Source organism: Equus quagga, chromosome 1, assembly GCF_021613505.1.
Source record: "Equus quagga isolate Etosha38 chromosome 1, UCLA_HA_Equagga_1.0, whole genome shotgun sequence".
NCBI classification, from domain to species: Eukaryota; Metazoa; Chordata; class Mammalia; order Perissodactyla; family Equidae; genus Equus; species Equus quagga.
This window is the reverse complement of record NC_060267.1, coordinates 166,350,368-166,371,760: the sequence shown is the minus strand read 5'-3', so window position 1 is coordinate 166,371,760 and position 21,393 is coordinate 166,350,368. Positions and strand designations below refer to the sequence as shown.

The 21,393-nt window shown below is 40.5% G+C and overlaps 1 protein-coding gene across 1 annotated transcript in view; it reads left to right on the top strand.

The window, feature by feature from the left end:
* Positions 1–21,393, top strand: part of CPNE4 (copine 4) — a 323,198-nt gene that overhangs the window by 205,106 nt on the left and 96,699 nt on the right. Inside the window, exons 5-6 of the mRNA XM_046682225.1 lie at positions 169–252; positions 3,314–3,403. Coding sequence (XP_046538181.1) covers positions 169–252; positions 3,314–3,403 — 174 coding nt within the window. The remainder of the gene's footprint in view (positions 1–168; positions 253–3,313; positions 3,404–21,393) is intronic.

Genomic DNA, 21,393 nt, shown 5'->3' with positions numbered 1-21,393 from the left:
AAGGACTTGGAGTTCAGAAGCAGCTCATTCTAGCCAAGGGTGGGTCAGAGGGATGAGGAATAAAGCAGGGCAGGGTCAGAGCCAGGGGTGTTTGATCCAGGGCTGGGTCAAATGTGTTTGTACAGGGGGCAGAGAAAGAACTCATTTCTGTTTGTTTGCCTATTTTAGGATTTCTTCAGTAAATCTGACCCATTTCTGGAAATTTTTCGGATGAATGATGATGCAACTCAGCAGCTCGTGCACCGAACTGAGGTGAGAAGAGTCATCTTCAGCTGTACCATTTCATCTCCTAAGATGATAAACTGACCTCTTTTGAGAAACCCCATACATTTCTTAGTGTCTGTAGCTATCTACTCAGACCTGGAGTCCTCACTGTCCTCAAAAGGACTCTTTGTTCTCAATTTAGATGTTAGAAGGGGAGACCTTCTCTCACCCCAATTTTTCATTATTGACCTTCATTACAGACAGCCAGCAAGTTATTAATAATAAAGATCTGAATGTTAGCTAACATTTAATGTGTGACTAGGTGCGAAGCTTTGCACTAAGGGATTTTATATGCATTATTTTATATACTTCTCTCAACAACCCCTTGATGTGATTATTACCCCCATTTTACAGTTGAATAAACTGAACTTTCAGAAGTTCAAGTCACTTTCCCAGTTCCGACAGTTAGCAAGAGGTGGAGCTGAGGTTTGAACTGAGTTTGTTTGGCCCCGAGCTTCCCTGTAATTCGGGAAGCCAATCTGCCTCCACAGGGAAGGTTCCTACACTGGACTAATGTCAGGCCTATTGTATGAACAGCTGTCCTGTCTCAGCAGCCACTTAGTCTGGCTGCATCTCCTTCTCACCCTCCCTCCTCTTTCTCCATGTGGCTCCGCACCGTATCCCTCACTACCCCACCCCCCACTACCTACTACCACACACTCACTTAACAACCAACCCCACTCTCCACTTTTTATTTTATTTACAAGACAGTCCAAGAGAGATTCTGGGGGTGAGAAGTACGTTGATAAGGAGAAAGTGGGGTAATTGTGATGAATGACTTGGAGCTGTGAGAAGAGTCTGTTGTGCTTACATGCCAGTGGTAGGGGAAAGGAAGAAGGAACATTCATGACTTTCATAGGATGATTGTAGAAATCCAGTTCCATTTTCCTCAAATAATAGAGCTACAGGTAGTGTTAGGGGGACTTTTCATGTCATAGTTAAGGTAAACAAAAATTAAGTAGCCTTGGATGGGCTAGTCTGTGGATATCATCTGATGCATAGTTGGCATTTAATAAAATGTGTTTAATAAAAGCATGAGTAAATGAATGGAGTTGAGTATAGATAATATGTCCACTGCATGTTATAGTACAATGTGATTCTCTGGAACTTAATGCCTTGGGAATAGTTTGAGGTGTAACTGGGACATTTTCCCTGAGCGGCACCCCATCACCACCACCAAATAGAGTCTGTATCACTCATAAATATTTCTTTGGTGAAACAGACTTCTTTCAGGATAAGTAAATAAATCTGGGGGAGAATCAGAAGTGGTATCCATTCATGCTTTTGCTCCAGTCAGCGAATTGGGCTTTAATGTGCGAGGAGGGAGGAAGTGGACGGCATACTGTTGGGCTTTTCTCGCGAGATCCTCCTCTCCTTTGCTCCTGACAGCATTCCTCTTCTCCGTATTGATACTCGTAAATTCTCCTCTTCCCAAGAGTCTCTAGAACTCCCCTCCATACCCCATTGCTGCAGGGCTCCCGGAGTCTCACAAGAAATGTGATTGGAAAGTTTTCCAGTGAGTCAAGTAACATAACGTTGATTTTTCCTCTTTCTTATTCAATAGATACAAAATCAATGCCAGGAAATACTGTTCTGTTGGGGTAAGCACACATACACACAAACAGACATTTTAATTTCAGAGGAAATTTCTAGTTGAAATGTGGATTCACAAAAGTTTTTCAGAACTGTTGCAATGGAACATCTTCACTTCCTAATATTTTTTTATAAAGGTGAGAAATTTAAATTAAGCCAAACAGTTTTACCTAACTTTTCTTCTCACCATCACTTTGATCATCCCCAGGGTATCAGAGCACAAGACAAAGTCACACAGAAACATTATTTTTCTACTTTAATGTATTAAAAGAAACTTAATGAGTCCATGATATAATCAATAATTCATGGCTATATTAAGGAAGCCAGTAGAAGAGAGAATCACTTATAAAATAATTATGTTATTTAGAGAATTAACTTTTTTTTTTATAATGTTCAGACTTCTGCTAACTAAAAACTTCATGGGAGGAAAAGTTAATATGACAGAATCCCATTGAACTCTATTTGTACGTCCCCTAGAGCAATGGTTCACGCATCAGAGTTCACGCATCACAGTCACCTCAGGGGCCCACCTCCAGAGTTTCTGTCAGCAGGTGGGTGGGGGGAGCCTAGAAGTGTGCATTTTTAACAAGTTGCCAGGTGATGCAGCTCCTGCTGATCCAAGAACCACACTTTGGGAACCCCTGCCCTGGGGTACACAGTACAATGCTAGACGTAAAGCAGATACTCAGACGTTCTAAACCAAATTGAATTATTTGAATCATAGTGAAGGCAGGATCAGAGTTGACTTGTGTGGACTCTTGGGCAGGATTTAGCCAAGTTCATGATTAATAAGCTGCTTTTGAAAGGGTCTCATCATATTATAGACTTAGTTTGTAACACTGAAGATCTGAGATCTGCGCTATTGTGCCTTACTAGGATATTCTAATTGAGATGGTGATGAGCTATGTCAGTATGCTCTTGAGATTTTTCTCCTAGAAACTTCCTCTGACTTGCAATCTGATCTAACTCAAGGTCACAGGTTACTAAAGACCATTCAATTCTTTAGCAGTAGAATTGTCCTTCCATACACCCCTACTCACCCACCCCCACTCACCCACCAATAGTCTTTACCTATGCTTACCTCAATAGAAAAGAATTTATGCCATAGGACTGACAGTCCTGCAGAACTGGGGATCCTTTAGCAAAGGCCAGAGGCAGCCCCACCTCCTTAGTCCCAGCCCCTTTTGGTCATCTCTGTCATCCACATAGTGGACAATTTATCGTCATTATTCAAGAAACAATAGCCAAGCCACTGACTGCAGGAGTTCTGCTTATAATGACCCACTTAGTGGGCACCCTTAAAAGATTTACCATTCCAAGTTTTCATTAAGGCACCTGTCCCAGACAATTGTCCTTTTCATAAGCACCACAGTGCTTCTCAAGCAATTTTTATGTTGAAATGTGAAAATGTCAAGCATTTCCTCTCTCACACAGCCCCCTCCCTTTCTTTTCTCAGGTTGTGATGAATAACTTAAGCCCAGCCTGGAAATCATTCAAAGTATCTGTAAATTCTCTATGCAGTGGAGATCCAGACCGCCGGCTGAAGGTCAGAAAACTATGTCCAAGAAATGCAATTATTTATGTATTTAACCCTTCCTTTTCCCCTCAAGTGACTGGTGGCAAACCCCAAATTTTCTGTACCACTTATCCAAATCTCTTAGCATCTTAATGGAAGAAGCAGGGGCTATTTCTTTTGCTAGAACCATTGACACTAATGAGATAGCCCAAGACAAATCCCAATTGTGTTACGTCAAGAGGCAAAGCCCATGGCTTCTCAGAGACAAACTGTGGCAATAAGTTCGGGGTATAACTGGGAGTTATTAAAAACACAAATATTGTTGTATCAATTGTTTATTGTTGCATAACAGACTACTCCAAAATTTAGTAGCTTTAATAATAACCGTTTATTTAGCCTATGGTTCTGTGCATTGGCAAGTTGAGCTCGTCAAGGAGGTTGTTCTGTTGGTCTTGCTTGGACTCCCTTGTGCATTTGCAGTCAGCTGCACATGAGCAGAGTGGCTCTGGCGTTTGGGTGGCTATCATCTGGAGTGATTGGGGTGATTGGGTCACTTATCTCTCATCATCCAGCAGGCTAGCTTGGACTTAGACACACAGTGAACTCCAAAGAATAAGAACAGAAGCTGCAAGGTCCCTTGAGGCCTAGTCTCAGAATTCACACAAGGTCACTTCCTCTACATTCTACGGGCCAAAGCAAGTCATTTGGCCACCGCAAATTCGAAGGGTGAAGAAATAGATTCTACCTCTTGATGAGAGGAGCTGCAAAATATTGTGGCCATTTTTTTTTCAATCTACAAATGCTTTTTGACTATCACGAGAATGTAGAAGTTGGAATAAAAGATGGATTGCGAGGGTCAGGTGACCAAAGAAAGACAACAAGCTAAATGCCAGAACCAAACTCCAGGAGGCATCCTCTATGGTCCATGGTCTGGCCCTCCATCTACCTTGGAAGTCCAGAAGTTCCACGTTGTCAGTGCCCCAGAATTGATTCTACCAATTCAAGATGACTAAGTAAATTCAGTAGAGACTAGAGCCTACAAACCAAAAGGCTAACTGATTCATGTTCAGTGTGAAACATGACCATTAGTCAGACTCAGCATTCATGTCAGTCTCACCAGGGCATTTTCTCCATTTGGGCAAAACATCAGGAAGACAATTGTTAGAAGGTTGCTGTGACAGTGTGAAAGCAGAGCCAAGGATGCTGTATAACAGAGGTGGTTAATGACTTCAGACTCTGAAAGCCTGGGGCGTCTACCTCCACTATGGGATTATAGGGCTGTCGGGTAGACTAAACATTCACGTGCCTGATCTTTCAGGGCACCTAATCCTCTGGAAAGTGTTAGATGGGCACTGCTAATGTTTGTCTTTGTAACTTTACATTTTCCTCACTCTTTCTGCCCCACAAACTGTCTTTTGGTGGATATAATCCTTTTGATTTGTCAATATTATCAATCAGATTAGAATCCTATCTGGTTGGTTAGTCCCAGCCTCTTTAACTCGACCTGATGTATCTTTGCTTAAGACCATTCTGTGTGGATTTTGGTTGAACTCTCAGCAGACATGCTTACTTCTATGTTCTCAAGGAGAACTTAGAGTTGGCTCTCACACCTCCAGTAAGAGCCAAGATATTTCAAGCCTCAGTCCCCACTGGAACTATCTTTCATGACAAAATCAGGATTCCGGGCTGTTTGGACCTTCATATGTAAGCTCATTTGCAGAATGCCAGGAGCTACAGCTTCAGCCATGGGGTGGTGATTATTACCTATACCACGAGCACTATCCCACTCCCAGGGACATAAATGGCCCCTTCTGGGCAGAAGTAAAATAATGCCTCCATTAGCCATAGATAAACTTTGTTATGGAGAGTTATTAATTGGATAAAAGAAGAAGGTTAACTGTAATTGAATCAATAAAAATACAGAAAATGAGCACTTTGTGGCCTTTTGAGTGCTCTGCTATCTGTAGAGGAACAAGTAGGGGTAAAGTAGATAGATGGATGAGAGCGCAAGAGAAAGAAAGAATAAGAGGGAAAGAAAGAAAGGAAGGAAGGCAGGAAGAAGAAAGAGAAAGGGAGGAGGAGAGGAAGGTAAGAAGAAAGGATCAGGGTTTCTAAACAGCTGCACTGTTGACATTTAGATTTTGTTGTGGGGGTCTGTCCTTGTATTGAGGTTGTCTAGCAGCATCCCTGGCTAGGAGATGCTAGTAGTATTACATCCGTTTCAATCTTACAGCCAAAAGTGTATTCAGACAATGCTAAATTTTATCTGGAGAGTAAAATCATTCCTACTGAGAACCACTGGTAGAGACCAATGGTTTTAAAACTTAGCATACCTCAGAATCACCAGGAAGGCTTGTTAAAACAGAGATTGCTGAACCTTACCCCCAGAGTTTCTGAGTCAGTAGGTCTGGGGTGGGCCTGAGAATTTGCATTCTAAGTTCCTGGGTGTTTCTGACGCTGCTGGTCCCAACCCACACTTTGAGAACCCCTGGTATAGACATTTGCTCCTTCATTACAACCCCTCCATGGCTTAGTGTCCCCATACCGATTTTCACCACCTGGTCTCCCCTCAACCACCTTCTCTCTGTCCAGCACTCGTACCTCCCGCACTCTCCCTGGCTTTTTTTTCAGGACTTTGCACATACCTCTCTCTCTGCCTGGACTGCCTTCCTCATTCTTCTGCTTTTTTTGAAACCTGCTACTTTCCTTTGAGTCTCTTAAATCTCCCTCCAATTCCAGAACACCTTCCCTGAACTTTTTAGCATCTGTGGGGGTGCCTTCTAGCCCTCTCCACCCAGCCTATCAAAATACTTCTCAACTTGTTTTGAAAATGTCTGTTTACATCTCTGTTTCCCCAACAAATGACTAGTTCTTTCTGGTTTGATCCTTCAGGATGAGAATCATGTTCTGTTCACTGTGTATCCGCATATCTAGCACAATGCTTGGCAGAGTAGATACCCAGTAACTATTTCTAGAGTTAGTGGCTGGAGGAACAAGGAAGGTACTGAGAGGTCAGCAGGGTCTATCTAACCTTACTGGAGGGGGGGATGTTGCCCCACACAGGTATGCTGGGGTTTACTCGGCCACAAAGTCAACATTGCATTTACCTGCTCACAATAATCAAATGCAACTTTTCTGAAAGTCAGGATAGACTGCCTATACTGCCTTTTATTTGTATTGATTATTTTGTTGCAAAGACCACTGTGAAATTCTCATAAGGCTGTCCCTAGCCGGCTACTCAGAAATAAAATGGTACCCTATTGACAGGCAGCATCTCTGTCCATATGGTGTCATTCTCCCCACTGCCAAACAAATTAGAAAGTCAATTTAAAAACTTCCAGTTTTAAAAACCCTCGTCAGGTTAGGTTTTAAATCTTAGCAAACTTTTGCCAAGCAGACCTTTGTCTACCTGTTTGATATCTTTAATTCTCTTTGCGTGAACACCAAGTTCAAATAACCAGCTTTTTCTTTTGGTTTTATTTGTTTAGTTCATATGCCTCCTTTGTGGAAAATATAAAAACAACGTTCAAATGAGTCTTTTTCAGAAGTTGATGTTTTAACTTATTATGGAAATTTTCAAACGTAGGTAAAAGTAGAAAGACAATATGATACTCACCCCCTCCCCCCCGCCATGCCCATCATACAGCTTCAACAGCTATTAACTTATGGCCAATTTTATTTCATCCTCACGCGCCTGCAACATTCATTTTCCCCCTCCCTCTCCACACTGGATCATTTTGAAGCAAATCCCAGACCAGGGCTGACCCATCCGTTAGGCATCGCAAGCATAGTGCCAGGGCCCACCACACTTTTTGGGAGCCTACAAAGATGCTTTAATTTCTTTTGTAACCAGAAGAAAAAAAATGAACTTGCAAAATTGAATAAAATGTTGTAATTTTTTTCTCACCTCAGAAAAAACCGACATTTTTAGGATCCCGAAAGTCTATTATGGTGGGAGGGAGCCCATGAAGACAAAAGTGCCTAAGGCCAGCGAAAGTCATGATGTAGCCTTGTCCCAAACATCATAGCATTTCATCGGAAAATACTTCAGTGTGTATCTCTAAAGGATAAGGAATCTTTCTACAAACCTAACCTCAAAATCATTGTCATGTCTAAGAATACTAACTAAGCTTCCTTAATACCGTCAACTCTTCCACCGCTATTCATATTTGACTACCTCATTTATTAAAAAGTTGAAGGTTTTTTCCAAATTGGGCCTGAACAAGGTCCAAGCATTGCATTTGACTGAAATGTCTCAGCCTCTTTTAATCTGATAATTCCCTGTCTCTCTTACATTTTTTCCCTTGCAACTTACTTATTGAAGAAACCAGACTGGTTTATTCTGTAGTGTTTCTCACATTCTGTATACCCTATAAATGCATAGTTGGGACTTGATCAGATTTGGGGTCTGTTTTCTAGCAAGCATGCTTTACAAGTGATGGGGGTCTTTTATGATATTAACAATCATTGAGGAATGTTGCCTAGATTCGTTATTTCGTTAGGGTTTCCAAAACGGTAATTTTCTAATTCTATCATTCCTTCTTTGTCTGTTATTTAGAGTTCTTCTGTAAGGAAAAACTTTCCCTTTGCGAACTATTTGCTTCCTTGAGGTGTGATTTATACAGGAAAAATGCTTTATTTTTCCTCATTATTATTATTATTAAAATTATTTTATTGAGATCATATTGGCTTATAACATTGTGTAAATTTCAGATGTACATTATTATATTTCAATTTCTCTATATCCTGCATTGTGTTTACCACCAATAGTCTAGTTTTTATCCGTCACCATATATATGTGCCCCTTTACCCCTCTCGCCCTCCCCCCATACCTTTCCCCTCTGGTAACCACCAATCTGTTCTCCTTATCTATGTGTTTATCTTCCACATATAAGGGAAATCATATGGTATTTGTCCTTATTATCTTTTAACCAATTTTCAGAATAACAAGTTACTTCTCTAGCATCCTCCATAAGTGCCAGTGAGGTCTGCAGTATTATTGAGAATTCATAGGGTTTTCTATGTATTCAAGTCTTTAAATCCATTTCAGTTATTATTATGCCTTTGAAATCTTGAATTGTCACATTTAACCAATAAAAACTCCATCAAGTTAGCTGTTGAGCTCTTTTGGCATAAACTTAATATGTTTAATAGTTTCCTTGTTTTTTGGTATGTATTTTTGAAATTCATGAATCTTGAAATTCTTTTTCTCCATGAGATGTATCTCTCTGTGGATGCTGAGTCATATTCTAAAGGCTCCTGAGATAATTCCTCTCCGTAGTTAAACCTCTGCCCCATAGAACTGTCAGGGTTATTTATTTCATTTTCCATTCAGTTATTAGAATTTTGTTTTACAAATTTAACTTTGTTTTATAATTATATTAAATATTTCCACAATTCTAAAGTCAAAACTAAAAAAACAAAGTATTCAGGAAAGTTTGGCTTCCATTTCTGTCTCTTCCACTTTTTACTCTCTTCTCTTACAGACACTTAATCATTTTGTAGTATGTTTTATTACTTGGTAGAGCTAGCCCCTCCCACTTTTTTATTCCTTGTCTTTTTTAAGGGTTTTCCTGGATATTTTGCTTGTTTGTTCTTTCCATTTGGCTTTATAAACAATTAGTATCAGAAAGAAAGAAAAAACTTGATGGTGTTTTTATTGATATTGCAAGGGAAATCTCTTTTTAATGTTGAGCCTTCCCATCCCAGAACATGCAGGTGTTTCCATTCATAGAAGTTTCCTTTTGGGTTTTGCAGGAACTTAATGTTTTTCTCTTATAGGTTTGAAATGTTTATTCTTAAGTTTATGCTTAGTTATTTTATTTATTTTTTATTTATTTAGCTATTATAAATGGAATCTTCCATTATACCCTGACTATTATTTGTATACCTAAAGGCTATTGAACTATATTTATTTTCTTAAGCTATTTTATTAAGTTCTATTATTGTTTATAGTAATTACCTGTTAATTTTTTGGAGTTTTCCAAATATATAATTATATCATCTGAAAATAGAGGTGATTTTGCTCCAACTTACTTACCTAATGGCTCTAGTTATTTCTCTTCTTTAATTGCATGAACGAATACTCCCAATACAGTGTTAAATAGTAGTGGAGATAGAGGGCATCCTGGTCTTATTCATTACGATAGTGAAAAATGCTGTAGTATTTCCCCATTAATTCCGACAGAGATTGATGTTTTAAGTAATCCTGAAGGTGTCAGAGGCTTAGAGCTTGTTCAGCCATGTCTACTGAGTCTTAAATACCTGTGGTAGCATTCAGAGAGCATTCTGGTTTGTTATGGTAACCTTCGAGACAACACTGCGGCAGCTAAAATGTCTTCTGACCTGTCTAAAAGACGCTGCACCACTTCCTGGATAGATTTAGGGTTATACTTAATATTCGTCATTTAATGAAATATATATATTTAATATTAGCTATTTAATGAAATTATCCATGATTTCTATGGCATATCAGAGTCCTTATCAAAATCATAGTTTCATTTACTTCTAACCATATTGTGAGGTAGATTCCATTATCTTCACTTTACAGATGAAGAAACTGAGGCTCCAACCCCATGTAGTCAAATGCCAACTTTAATGCTCTTTTTATTGAATTGTGCTGCCTTTATTTTGTTATATTTTCTGGAAAATAAATCATCCTGATAAAGCATATCCCTTGACTGATCTAACCAGGATGTTTTATTTACCATTATTATGTAACATATTTCATAATGTCTGAGAAACTATCAATTATTTAAAGTATCACTGAGGGAAAAAAATGCTTTCAGTGAAACTATAACACAATGCTTTCTTCCCAATATATGGTTGATAAGAATCTGTGCCTCTTAGATTCTATGAAATACCATGTTAAACATTTCCTTTGATTTGATCAATACATTGTTGATACCCTGTACATATTCTTTAGGATGCAGTGCTGGTATTCAGAATAGATTCTACTAGATGGTGGTCTTATAGAAGAAGAGGGTGAGAAGGCACTATCAGCAGCGTTATTAACACCCTAATCGTATCTAGTACTGCGGAAAAATGCCATGATGGAGCAATCTAGAAAAATACCATATAAATATCCTGATCCCATTTCCTATCTCCTTCTCTAATACTCATACCACACAGGTAACTGGACACTTTCCCCATACAGAGCTCCTCAGGCATCTTCTGAGTATGGTTGATAGAAGCTAGTTGCCTTGAAGAGGGATCCAGAGCGATCCCTGTATCAACTTGCCCTTGTGCCTTATGCAAGAGAGAGGCCCAGGTTATTAACTGAGGTCATGGGGGGGGTGAGGACAAGCAAAACATTATCAGGCAGAGGGAAGTAGCAAAAGAGAAGGAGAAGCAGGTCCCCAAAGTCAAAGCAGAAGTTATAGGACTCAGGAGCCCATGAAGGGGTGAGAGGGAGCCCACATACAAGTCTAAAGTAACCAACAAATGACATTTTCACCCACGACTCATCTTGCTCATCCTTTATGCCCTCTTTCTTCTGCAGCCATGCCTGATTGATTTAGAACAGCCATGCTCATGAGCTCCCTTCTGATACCCCCATAGTTGGATTCCTGGCCAGTCAGAAAAGCGCTCTATTGAATCAGAATCTCAGACCACAGTAGTCCTGGAATCTCCATTTTAACAACTTTCCTAACCAATGCTGGGGCAGGCCGTCTGCCAAGCTCACAGTGAGAAACACTGCTTTCCTACTGATTCTCCAAATCCACCTGACTTGCTGGTGCCTCTCTTAGATATTTCAGTATTGTTTCTGCCACTTTACTGCAAAGCTAAGTGTATATGTATGTATATATTCTGCTCTTCCTGCTATATGAAATCCTTAGCATTTGTCCCCTAGTTACATCCAGCTATTCATGCCCTTCCCTTCTCATGTGTGACCAAGCCATCTTGAATTGAAATTGTATTTTCTCCACAAATTCACCATCTTTGCTTTGGACTCTCTGAGCCAGATGGACACACAGCTGCCAAATGGATTTGATTCCTGAAGCGTGTTTTTGGAGTTTACCTTAGCCCTTCCTCCCTTATTCCCAACCCCATGTGACTCCTCACTCCTGGTCCCCCGAGTGCCTCTTATTTTGCTTCTGATCCTTTAGACTTAGTTGCCATACTTGTTTTTCTCTTTCATTCTGATTTTCTCTAACAAATCTTCTGGCTCTTACTGCTTGGAAAGGGAGAAACTCTGTCCCAGTTCCAACCCTCATATCTCAATCCTTAACAATAGCCCCAATTCAACCCCATAATTCCCCCATATCCATAGAAGGGTCTTCAATCATTAGATACCCCATGGGTTACACCAACATTTTCTGATTCTTGGTACAAAACACAGGAAATTGGAATTGAGGGGTCCATGGCTAACTATGTTCAGCATTGTTGGAAACACCTGTAATAAAGAACCAGGCATCCTCAGGCCATTGAAAGCAAGTTTGCTTCCCTCTCTACCTACCTTATAATTGAAAGGAAAAAAAAAAACTTGGATGGTTCACAGTCCTGTTAAGTTTTCTTGAGATCTGTTAAAATTCAAGTGCTTTCTCTGTAGCCTTCTGGACTCAAGGACTGCTGGTTTTGTGTCTGTCGATAGTTCACTCAGCCTAAATGTCCTGCAATTACCGGAGGATTGCAGACTCATCGAGGTGTCTCTATATTGGATCAGCCATGGCATAGGAATTCTTGACTCTGCTTAAGTAAATGGCACTCCTGAGCCCAGCAGGCTGACTCTACTGAGATCTGTAATCAATGCTGCAGCATGGAAAAGCAATAACCAGCTTAGTGTTAAATCATGCAGGAATAGAGGAGCTTCTGAATGAGAGGAAAACTACATAGTCTCTTAATTTTAATAGTTTTTTCCTTTTCATTAATATTATCTCTTTTTTCACAGATGAGGAATTCAAGACTCTGTGGTTAAGCAAATTGCTTAAGATAATACAGCTAAGTAGCACAGCCTTAGTTTAAACCTGGATTTCTCATGCTCCATAGTCCTTGCTCTTGACTATTAAAAGACAGCTAACATTTACTAAGCATTCACCAGCTACCAGATACTATGCTGGACACTGCTTAAATTATCTCCTTCAACGTTATAATTATCCTAAATTAAACAATGCTGCAGTAACAAAGCGCCTCCATGCAATAGAACTGTATTTCTTGTTCATATAACAATCAAAGACAGAACTTTCTAGTCAGTATCTGCCTCTCTTCCATGCAGTGATTCAACAACCCAGGTTTCCTCTATGTTGTGGCTCATCCATATCTTAGGGCCTCATCGTTATTTGCATGCAGCAGGCAGAAGGGGAAAAAAGGTGAAGAGGGCTCTCTCTAGAGAGGACACTGGACTGCAAGGGAGGCTGGAAAATGTGGTCTAGTTGGAAGCCTAGAAAGAAAAGGAAACAGATTTTTAGTGACCAATTAACTGGCTCTTCCACAGGGAGACACTCTTATTATCCCCATTTTGCAGATGAGAAAACTGAGGCTTTGAAAGATGAAATAACTTACCTAAATTCACAGAGCTTGCAAGTAACATAGCCAGGATCAAGTCTGTTTGACGCTGGAACCTAAACTCTACACCAGCACTGTCCAATAAAACTTTCTGCCCAGTCTTTAATGACTCCAAAGGGGTGGGGGAGAATGGGTCCCCTACAAATGGGGTCAACAGTAGGTGCTTCAATGCCAAGATAATTTTTTCATCAGTGAAAATCAGGTCTGATTTCCTTAGTATTTAAAAAGACAGCACACCTTGCCAAGGCAAGACTGTTTTTTTCCAGGAAACCATACAATCTGGCCTTCTACAAAAAAATAATGTTGGGAGTTAGTGCTTACTGGGTATTGAATTTCTGTGGGGAAGACAAAAAAGTTCTGGAGATGGATGGTGGTGCTGTTTGCACAACAATACAAAAGTATCCAATGTCACAGAGCTATAAACTTAAAATGGTTAAAATAGTAGATTTTATGTTATGTATCTTTAACCACAATAAAAAATTTATTAAGAAAAGAAGAATCTTCTTCCTGTTAATGTGACTTTGAACTTGCCACTTGTGAAACAACTACTTAACATTATTGTAGTAACGAGCATTTGACTCCTGCCTACACCTGGCATACCTTACCTGTGATGGCTCTTGCTCTCTTAGCAATCTGGGATGATGGTATGGCAGCTCCTAAGAGCTTTCTGACCCCCAAATTCCTCCCTCTTGGAAACCTTTGTACAGGTAGAGGGGAGGTGCTTCCTGCACCATTACGAGCAAAGAGCATAAAACTGGTGGCCCAATCCGGCCAAACTATTTTGTTGGGAAAATTGTCCATGGTCACACTGTCTTTGACTGGCTCAGAAAATGTTTTTGAAGAAGTCACCTTTGGAAGATACTTTGAAATTCTGAACTAAGAGCACCAAATAAACACTGCCCTGGTGAGGAAGAGAGCCCTCTTGTCACCTGAGATGGACATTTCCCCACTAGAGAGAACATCCATCTCAGCAAATCACAATTGCTGTGATGAGAAACAGTTTCCTCTATGCCTGCTTCTGCACTAAAAATTAAAGTAGCTCACCAGCTACTAGGAAGATGCTTGAGTAAAACTAGGAAGGTGGCCAAAGTTCCTGCAAGATGAAGGGGAAGGAAAATTCTAAGTGGAAAGTCTGAGAATCCCATGCTGTAGCTTTGGGCATAATTCAAATGGATGGGGCTCACTGCTGTGTCCAGATGATGCTGTGAGCTGGTGACCCACACTTTCGCTTGTGCTGGTTGCTGGTTGCGCTGGTTGATTGATTGATTGATCAATGTGAGTAACTTCGTCATTCATTGCACCACTTTGTTAACACTGAAGCTAAAAGCTGCCTCAAGATCTCAATTTTTATCTTTCTACTTTTGGAAATGTTGTTTCTAAACATATCCTTGTCAAGAGGAAAGTTTCCATAAGTTGAGTTGACATCCCAGGAGGGCTTTGCATCGCATCAGTTTCTGTAGGGCATTCAGTTACTCTCCCACATTTTAAACATTAAAAAAAATTTTTTTTAAGTATTTCAATCTGCAGCTGTTCTGGGCATTTCTTTTTGGAAAGTCTTTCAACAGAATTACCAAATAAAAACATTAAGAAAGCTATCTTTTAGGAAGAAGGGCACTTTTATGAAGAGAGTCCTTGAGGCCATGCTTGGCAGAACGATCCCACAGGCCCTCCTTCTTAGGAGCTGGAGGAAGTGTCAGCATCTCCTCATGGAGATGGTGCCTTGAAATCCCAGCTGTCTGCAAGGTGCTTGGGCTTCCAAAAAGGGTTAGGGAAAGCCAAGCTTTCATCTGCAGGGAGCACATGAAACTGTCAGGGCAGATTGACTGACCTCATGAGAAATGAATTATTTGTTCCCTGAGAGCATGTAAATTACCTTCTTTCCTGTGACCTTTAAACTCATTGCAGAGGAGCGTAATGCTTTTGGGCCATCCCAATAAGGACAAGAAAGCTAGAATGATCATTACCCCTCCTCTACCATGTGAAGTCAGAGAGAAACAAACTGGAGACGGAGAGATGCTTCCTTGTGTTGCCTACAGAAGCCACTCAGGTTGGACTGCTCCAGGCAGGGTCCCCTTTCACCTGGTGTGGTCTCCAGCTTCTTTGCTTATATAAGAACTCAGCTTTGTCCAATCACACAGACTTGATAGGACCTGGAAGAATTGACTTATATAAGAGACAGATGCATAAGTCAGGAGGCCGATATATTAATTTTTTTAACTTTAATAAATTAATTTAACAAAGACTATAGCCTCACACTCCATTCTCATTCCCTGCTATTTGAACACTTGTGAAGCAGAATTAACAATCAAACTGTTACTTGGTGAGTGTGGAAAAATCAAAGCAAAGGCGTCTGAGGAGTCTTGAGAAATTCTACTGGGGTCAGCAGTTTGACACAAAGACCCTTTGGAGAGTCTGATTAAGGTAATAAGATGTTTGCTTTTAAAAATGCAGAAATTCTAGGGCTTTGTGTACTCATTAAAGCTGCTTTCTGAAGTCCAGACCCCTGAGTGGAGCCATGGTGAGTCTTGTCAAACTATAATTTCAAACAGTTAAAAGCATGACTCTCACTCAACTATCAAATGAATGTGTGTCAGACTTTATTCAACTCATTCATTGGTGAGGAAACCAATAAGGTTATAAGACTGTCCTTCAAGAGCATTTTGAGGGATGAGGTTTATATAGTCTTTTTCTTTAAACAGGTTGAAGATTTCTAGCTACAAAATCAGTTAATGTCCTTCAGAGCAATGAGTCATAAATTTCAAGGTTGTCTTTGCTACCAGACAGAAATCATCACATCATATACAAGTTTAACAGATATAACTTCACAGAGTCTCAGCCCTTAATTAATAAACAATGAATAGCAAAATCAAGCAATGGTACATTCTTGTAGGAAAATAAATCATCCTTGGGTGGGCCTGTTCACAAAACTTCAGTATGCCATTGAAACGGCTTGCAATCACACTCTGGACTTATTTCTAGGTGAGGGATCATTTTTCTTAATAGGCTCAAATAGCCTCCTGAGTTCACATTTCTTGAGCCTGATATATGCCTCAAATTCCAAGTATTCCCCTTCACCCACTTCCTGTTTCTGAATAGCTGGCACATTCTTCACCTTCAGATGTTAGCTTAAAACTCAGCCACTCAGAGAATGCCATTGTTCATACAGGCATTCCTCCAGTTACTCTCCATCTCATCACCCTATTAATCTCTGTCATGGCACTTACCATCATCTGTAATCAGGTTTGTTTACAGGTTTATTGTTTGTCTTCTCTACTGAAATGCATGTACCAAGGTCCAAGGGAAAGGAAGTGGCCTATCTAATTTACCCCTGTATCCCCAGCCCCTAAAGCATGGTTGGCATATAGTAGATGCCTAATAAATATCTGCTAAATGGATTGTTAGATGGATGGTTAGATGGATGGATGGATGGATGGGTATATATGCATGCCCACAGTTACGTTAGGTAGATCTTATGGAAGATATTCTGTAAGTTTTTTTCTATTCGTCTGCCCCTTTAAATGTTCCTAGAAAAATACCCCTCCATCCACTTATTCTTACCCTCACATATGTTGACACTGTTAATTTATTATTCCCATCACATCACTTTTGACCGGGAACGCTTCTTTTCATTCAAGGCAAGAGTAAATTCGCTATGGAAACTGTCTTTCCTTATTGTCAGTGTCTTGGGGAATGGCCTACTGCAGCCCATTTATCATCATACCCTGCCCTAACAGTTTTTTCTCTCAAATTTAAACACCAGCCACATAGGGTTGCAAGAAGAAAGGAAGGGAAGAGTCTGGATGAGAAAGGCACCAACAGGGAAAGACACTCCTTCAGGAATGAAGGGCTGGAATAAAAGTCACAGAAAGAAAAAACGATGTCTTGGCTTCACTTGGCTCTCAGAGTACAGCTTTTGGAGGACAAAGGGGCCTAAATTCCTCCGAGAAAAGGAGTGGGAAGGAAGTCAACCTTATGGATTTTCCAAACAACAGGTCTATTTCACTTCATTGCATATTTCATAGTTACGTGCTTTACTTCCTTCAAACCGTCTCTGAGACAGCAAGGATTAAGTCTATCACTAGGAGTGATAAATCCTGGATTACCTGTAAGCTGTAGGATTTTCAAGGGAAAAACTCAGGAGAGGGAGGTACAGGGAGTGAGATAAACAGGATTCAATTAGGTCTTGGAGTGGATGAGAAAAGAAAGGACCATCCTCTATATTCTGATCCTCAGAACGTTCTCTATAATTCACTTGGTTTTTTTCCTCCTTTCCTCTTCCTTGGCAATTAAACATCTACCCCAATATTATTGTTGTTGACCACTCAGCATGCCTGGTTGCACTGTCATTTAAGACATTTTATGACAACTGTCCCGTGAAAGAGTAAAATCACTAAATGGACTTGTCAGGAAGCATTACCTCCAGCTCATCTCCCCTGCAGACCAGCTGGCCCTTTTCATAAGCTCTCTCACAATTCATTCACCTCTGCTACTCCCAATAATGAAACCAACTCTTGAAGGCTTTGGTGTGTTATTTGGTACATTAATAATGTACCAAACCTCAACAGACCTTATGACAGGTCAGCATATGATCTAGAACACTGTTGGGAAACTTGAACATGGATTGCAATCTCCTGGAGGGCTTGTTAAAACACAGATTTCTGGATTCCAACCCCAGAGCTTCTGATTCATTAGGTCTGGGGTGGAGCCTGAGAATTTATAGTTCTCACAAGTTCCCTGGGGATGCTGATGTTGCTGGGCTAGAGTTCACCTGTAGAGAATCACTGATATTGAAGAAATAATCAAGAGACAACCTCAACAATGTGTTTCCTTCAATTCATCCATCTGCACCTTCAAACTTCTTTATATCTGCATCCTTGGTTTGCTTCTTTCCCAAACTAACTTGTTCATCTACCACTTCACTCTAGTTCCTCATAGCACTCAAAGGCTCTCCCACAGCTAGTCATTGATGCAAGTATTTTAAGGCTCTAAGGAAGCTTTGGGATCATCTCATCTCTCAATCAGGATTTCTCAACTTCAACACTACTGACATTTTGAGCCTTTGTAGGGGGCTGACCTGTGCATCGTAGGATATTTAGCAACATCCCCGGCCTGTGCCAACTAGATGCCAGTAACACACCCCTAGTCGTGACAACCAAAGATGACTCCAGACATTGCCAAATGTTCTCTGGGGAACAAAAGTCACCCCTGGTTGAGAACCGCTACTCTAGTCAGTTGTATCTTTAATCTCTCCCTGTCTGTTGGGGTTTAAGGGTGACAATACATTGCATCCCTTCCTGAGTTTGGTCCAATTGAGAAATAAAGATGGAATTCAAAGACATGGAGATCCAAATAGCACTTCATTGCTGCTCAAGCTGGCCTCCGCTGGACAGGAAGGAATGCTTCTCTTGGGAGAGGTTTGGATTGTGAGACCACAAAACAGAAATGATAATTATGGGACATGATGGAAGTGTTAGCAAACTCTACAGTGGTAAAAATATTGCAATATATAAGGGTATCAAATCAACACATTGTACACCTTAAACTCACATAATGTTGTATGTCAATTACATCTCAATTAAAAAACAGTAGGTGGGGAAGCCCATAGTTAATCTTAGGATGGGCAGAAATAATTGTGTAAATTCCAGTGTAAATTGTGTAATTGTGTAAATTGCAGTGGCGTAACTAAGGCGGTGGTTCTCAACCTTGGATACATACTTGAATCACCTGGGGAGCTTTAAAAATTACTGGTTCCTAGACCCTACCTCAGACCAGTTAAACAATTTCTGGGTATGAGGCCAAAGCATCGGAAATTTTGAAGAGCTGTCAAGTGATTCTAATGTGCATCCATGGTGGAAAACCACTGCTTAACCAAGTAGATTGGGAAAATTTAGTCCCCTGTTGGATTTTTCTTAAGGGTATTGAGGAGACAACAGTCTGATACAAGATCTCCCAGGAAGTTTTCTAAGACTTTTTCAGCCAACTGGTCTTCGAAATTCTACTGACGTGTAAGTTACATAAACTTATTATAAAGGGCGTAAAATATTTAGAGGCTTCAGAGCAGGCTTCCTGGGAGAACATAGCATCTAAGCCAGGACTTTGAAGGTATGTAAAAAGGCCCAGAAGTTTGTGATTAATAGGTCCAATTCTGCAGCATTTGAATATGTTAGGGAAGAGGCCCCCAGGCAGGATAAGAGATGGGAAAGCTTGCAAGGTAAACAGAAGCTTGTGGGTCATGTTAAGGAGTTTAGATTTCTACTCTGAGAGCAATGGGAGGCATTGCTGAGGAGTTCCATACAGAAGACTGACATGGTCATATTTGAATTCTTGGGATCAGTACTCTGCCTATTTTGTGGAATTTGAATCGATTGAGGGAAAGGCTAGAAGCAGGAGATCTGGTTAGGAGTCATGGCAATAATCCAGGTAAGAGTTATTTACCAGACAGGGATGGCAAGAACTTGGTACCAGACTGGCTATTGGATGGAGAGAAGGGAAGAGGAAGGACTCAAGAATTAGTCCCTGATTCCTGGCTTGGTCACATGGATGGAAAATGGCACCATTCCTTAAGATCGAACCATTGAAGGAGCAGGAGTTTTGGGGTGGGGAAGATGAGCTTGCTTTTGTACTTGCTATGTCTAAGGTGTGTACAGCCATCCAGTGGGCAGTTGGCCCAGGGTTGTTTCAGTTTTAGCACGGAAAGCCCTACATCCCAAGAAACCACTCAGTCTTTGGCAAACCAGGACAGTTGGACAGCCTGGCAGTTGCTTACATGAGTTTGACTCTCAGAAGAGAGAGCTGGGCTGGGGAATAAATGTACGAGTTGTCAATAAAGAGATGATGTATGTGAGTGTGTGTGTGTGTGTATGTTTGAACAAGCATGCAAGTGCGCATATATATGTGACTAGAAGGAAACACACCAAAGTGATATTAACAGTACACATAAAGCTATTTATTTTTTTAGAATTGTTTTTTAATTTTCTACCTTAAGAATGTGTTCCTTTTGCAACAAGCAAAAAAAAAACCCACTAAGTTTAAAATACACACACAATTTTTATTTTACTTTTTATTGAGATTATGATAGTTTACAACCTTGTGAAATTTCAGTTGTACGTTATTATTTGTCAGTCATATTGTAGGTGCACCAATTCACCCTTTGTGCCCACCCTCCGCTTCCCTTTCCCCTGGTAACCACTCATCTGCTCTCTTTGTCCATGTGTTTAATTTCCACGTGAGTGGAGTCATACAGAGAGTGTCTTTCTCTATCTGGTTTATTTCACTTAACATAATATCCTCAAGGTCCTTCCATGTTGTTGTGAATGGAACGATTTTATCCTTTTTTATGCTGAGTAGTATTCCATTGTGTTCATATACCATTTCTTCTTTATCCAGTCATCAGTCGATGGGCACTTAGGTTGCTTCCAGGTCTTGGCTATTATGAATAATGCTGCAGTGAACATAGGGGTGTATGGGTCTTTTTGAATTGCTGATTTCAAGTTCTTTGGGTAGATACCCAGTAGTGGGATGGCTGGGTCATATGGTATTTCTATTTTTAATTTTTTGAGAAATCTCCATACTGTTTTCCATAGTGGCCGCACCAGTTTGCATTCCCACCAGCAGTACACATACAATTTTTAATATCCATGCCAATTTGCTATATTTCCTTAAAGCTTTTTAGTTTCCATTTAAAAATTCAGAATTGAAATAATTATTTTTAAAAGTCCCAGAGGGTTTTCCTGATGATAGGCAAGCATTTCCTATTTTTGTATAGTGACATTGTACAAAGTTAGGAAATAGACTGTGGATTCATTTGTCTTATCTCCTCTTCAATTCCAGTGTCTAGTCAGATTTAAAGTAACCTGGCAATAGGGTGATTGCTTGGCGATACAAACTCAAACAGAAAAGGCTGCTGTCCTCCTACACTTTTATTAGTTTTCTAAAACAAGTTTATCACAGACCACGTTTCTGTGTTGTTCATTTTACGATCGCAGCCTACCCTGAAGAGTGTTATGTGTATACTTGTGATTGTTGCTGCACCACCTAACTTCTTTGCAACACCGGTGGCCAATGAGCTCATCAGCTGTGCTTTACTATAAGTGGCCTTGGCGTGAGGACACCAATCCTTTCACTGAGTGAAGAAGGGAATGTGGGGGAACCTACACGCATTTTCCAGGATCCCGTGGAACCCCGTACAGCAGTGCTGGGATTTGAAGCCTAGAGCTCCTTAGAGTCATGTGATAGAGACCCAAAGAGGAGAAATGACTTGCCCTGGACCACGTGGATCATTAGAAGCCAAACCAAGACTTGAATCTGGACTTATGGAAGGGAAAAGAGCATTAAGCCATTACTGTGCACCTCCCGTATGCCAGGAACTCTGCCGGGCACCTGCCTACATCCATCCCCTCTGATCCACACAACAAAATTGCAAGGTTAACAAAGAGGAGACTGAGGCCAGAGAGCTGACGAAGCTCCTAAAAATTCACACATCACTTAAGGACAGAACCTAAAGCCCAAGTCTGGTT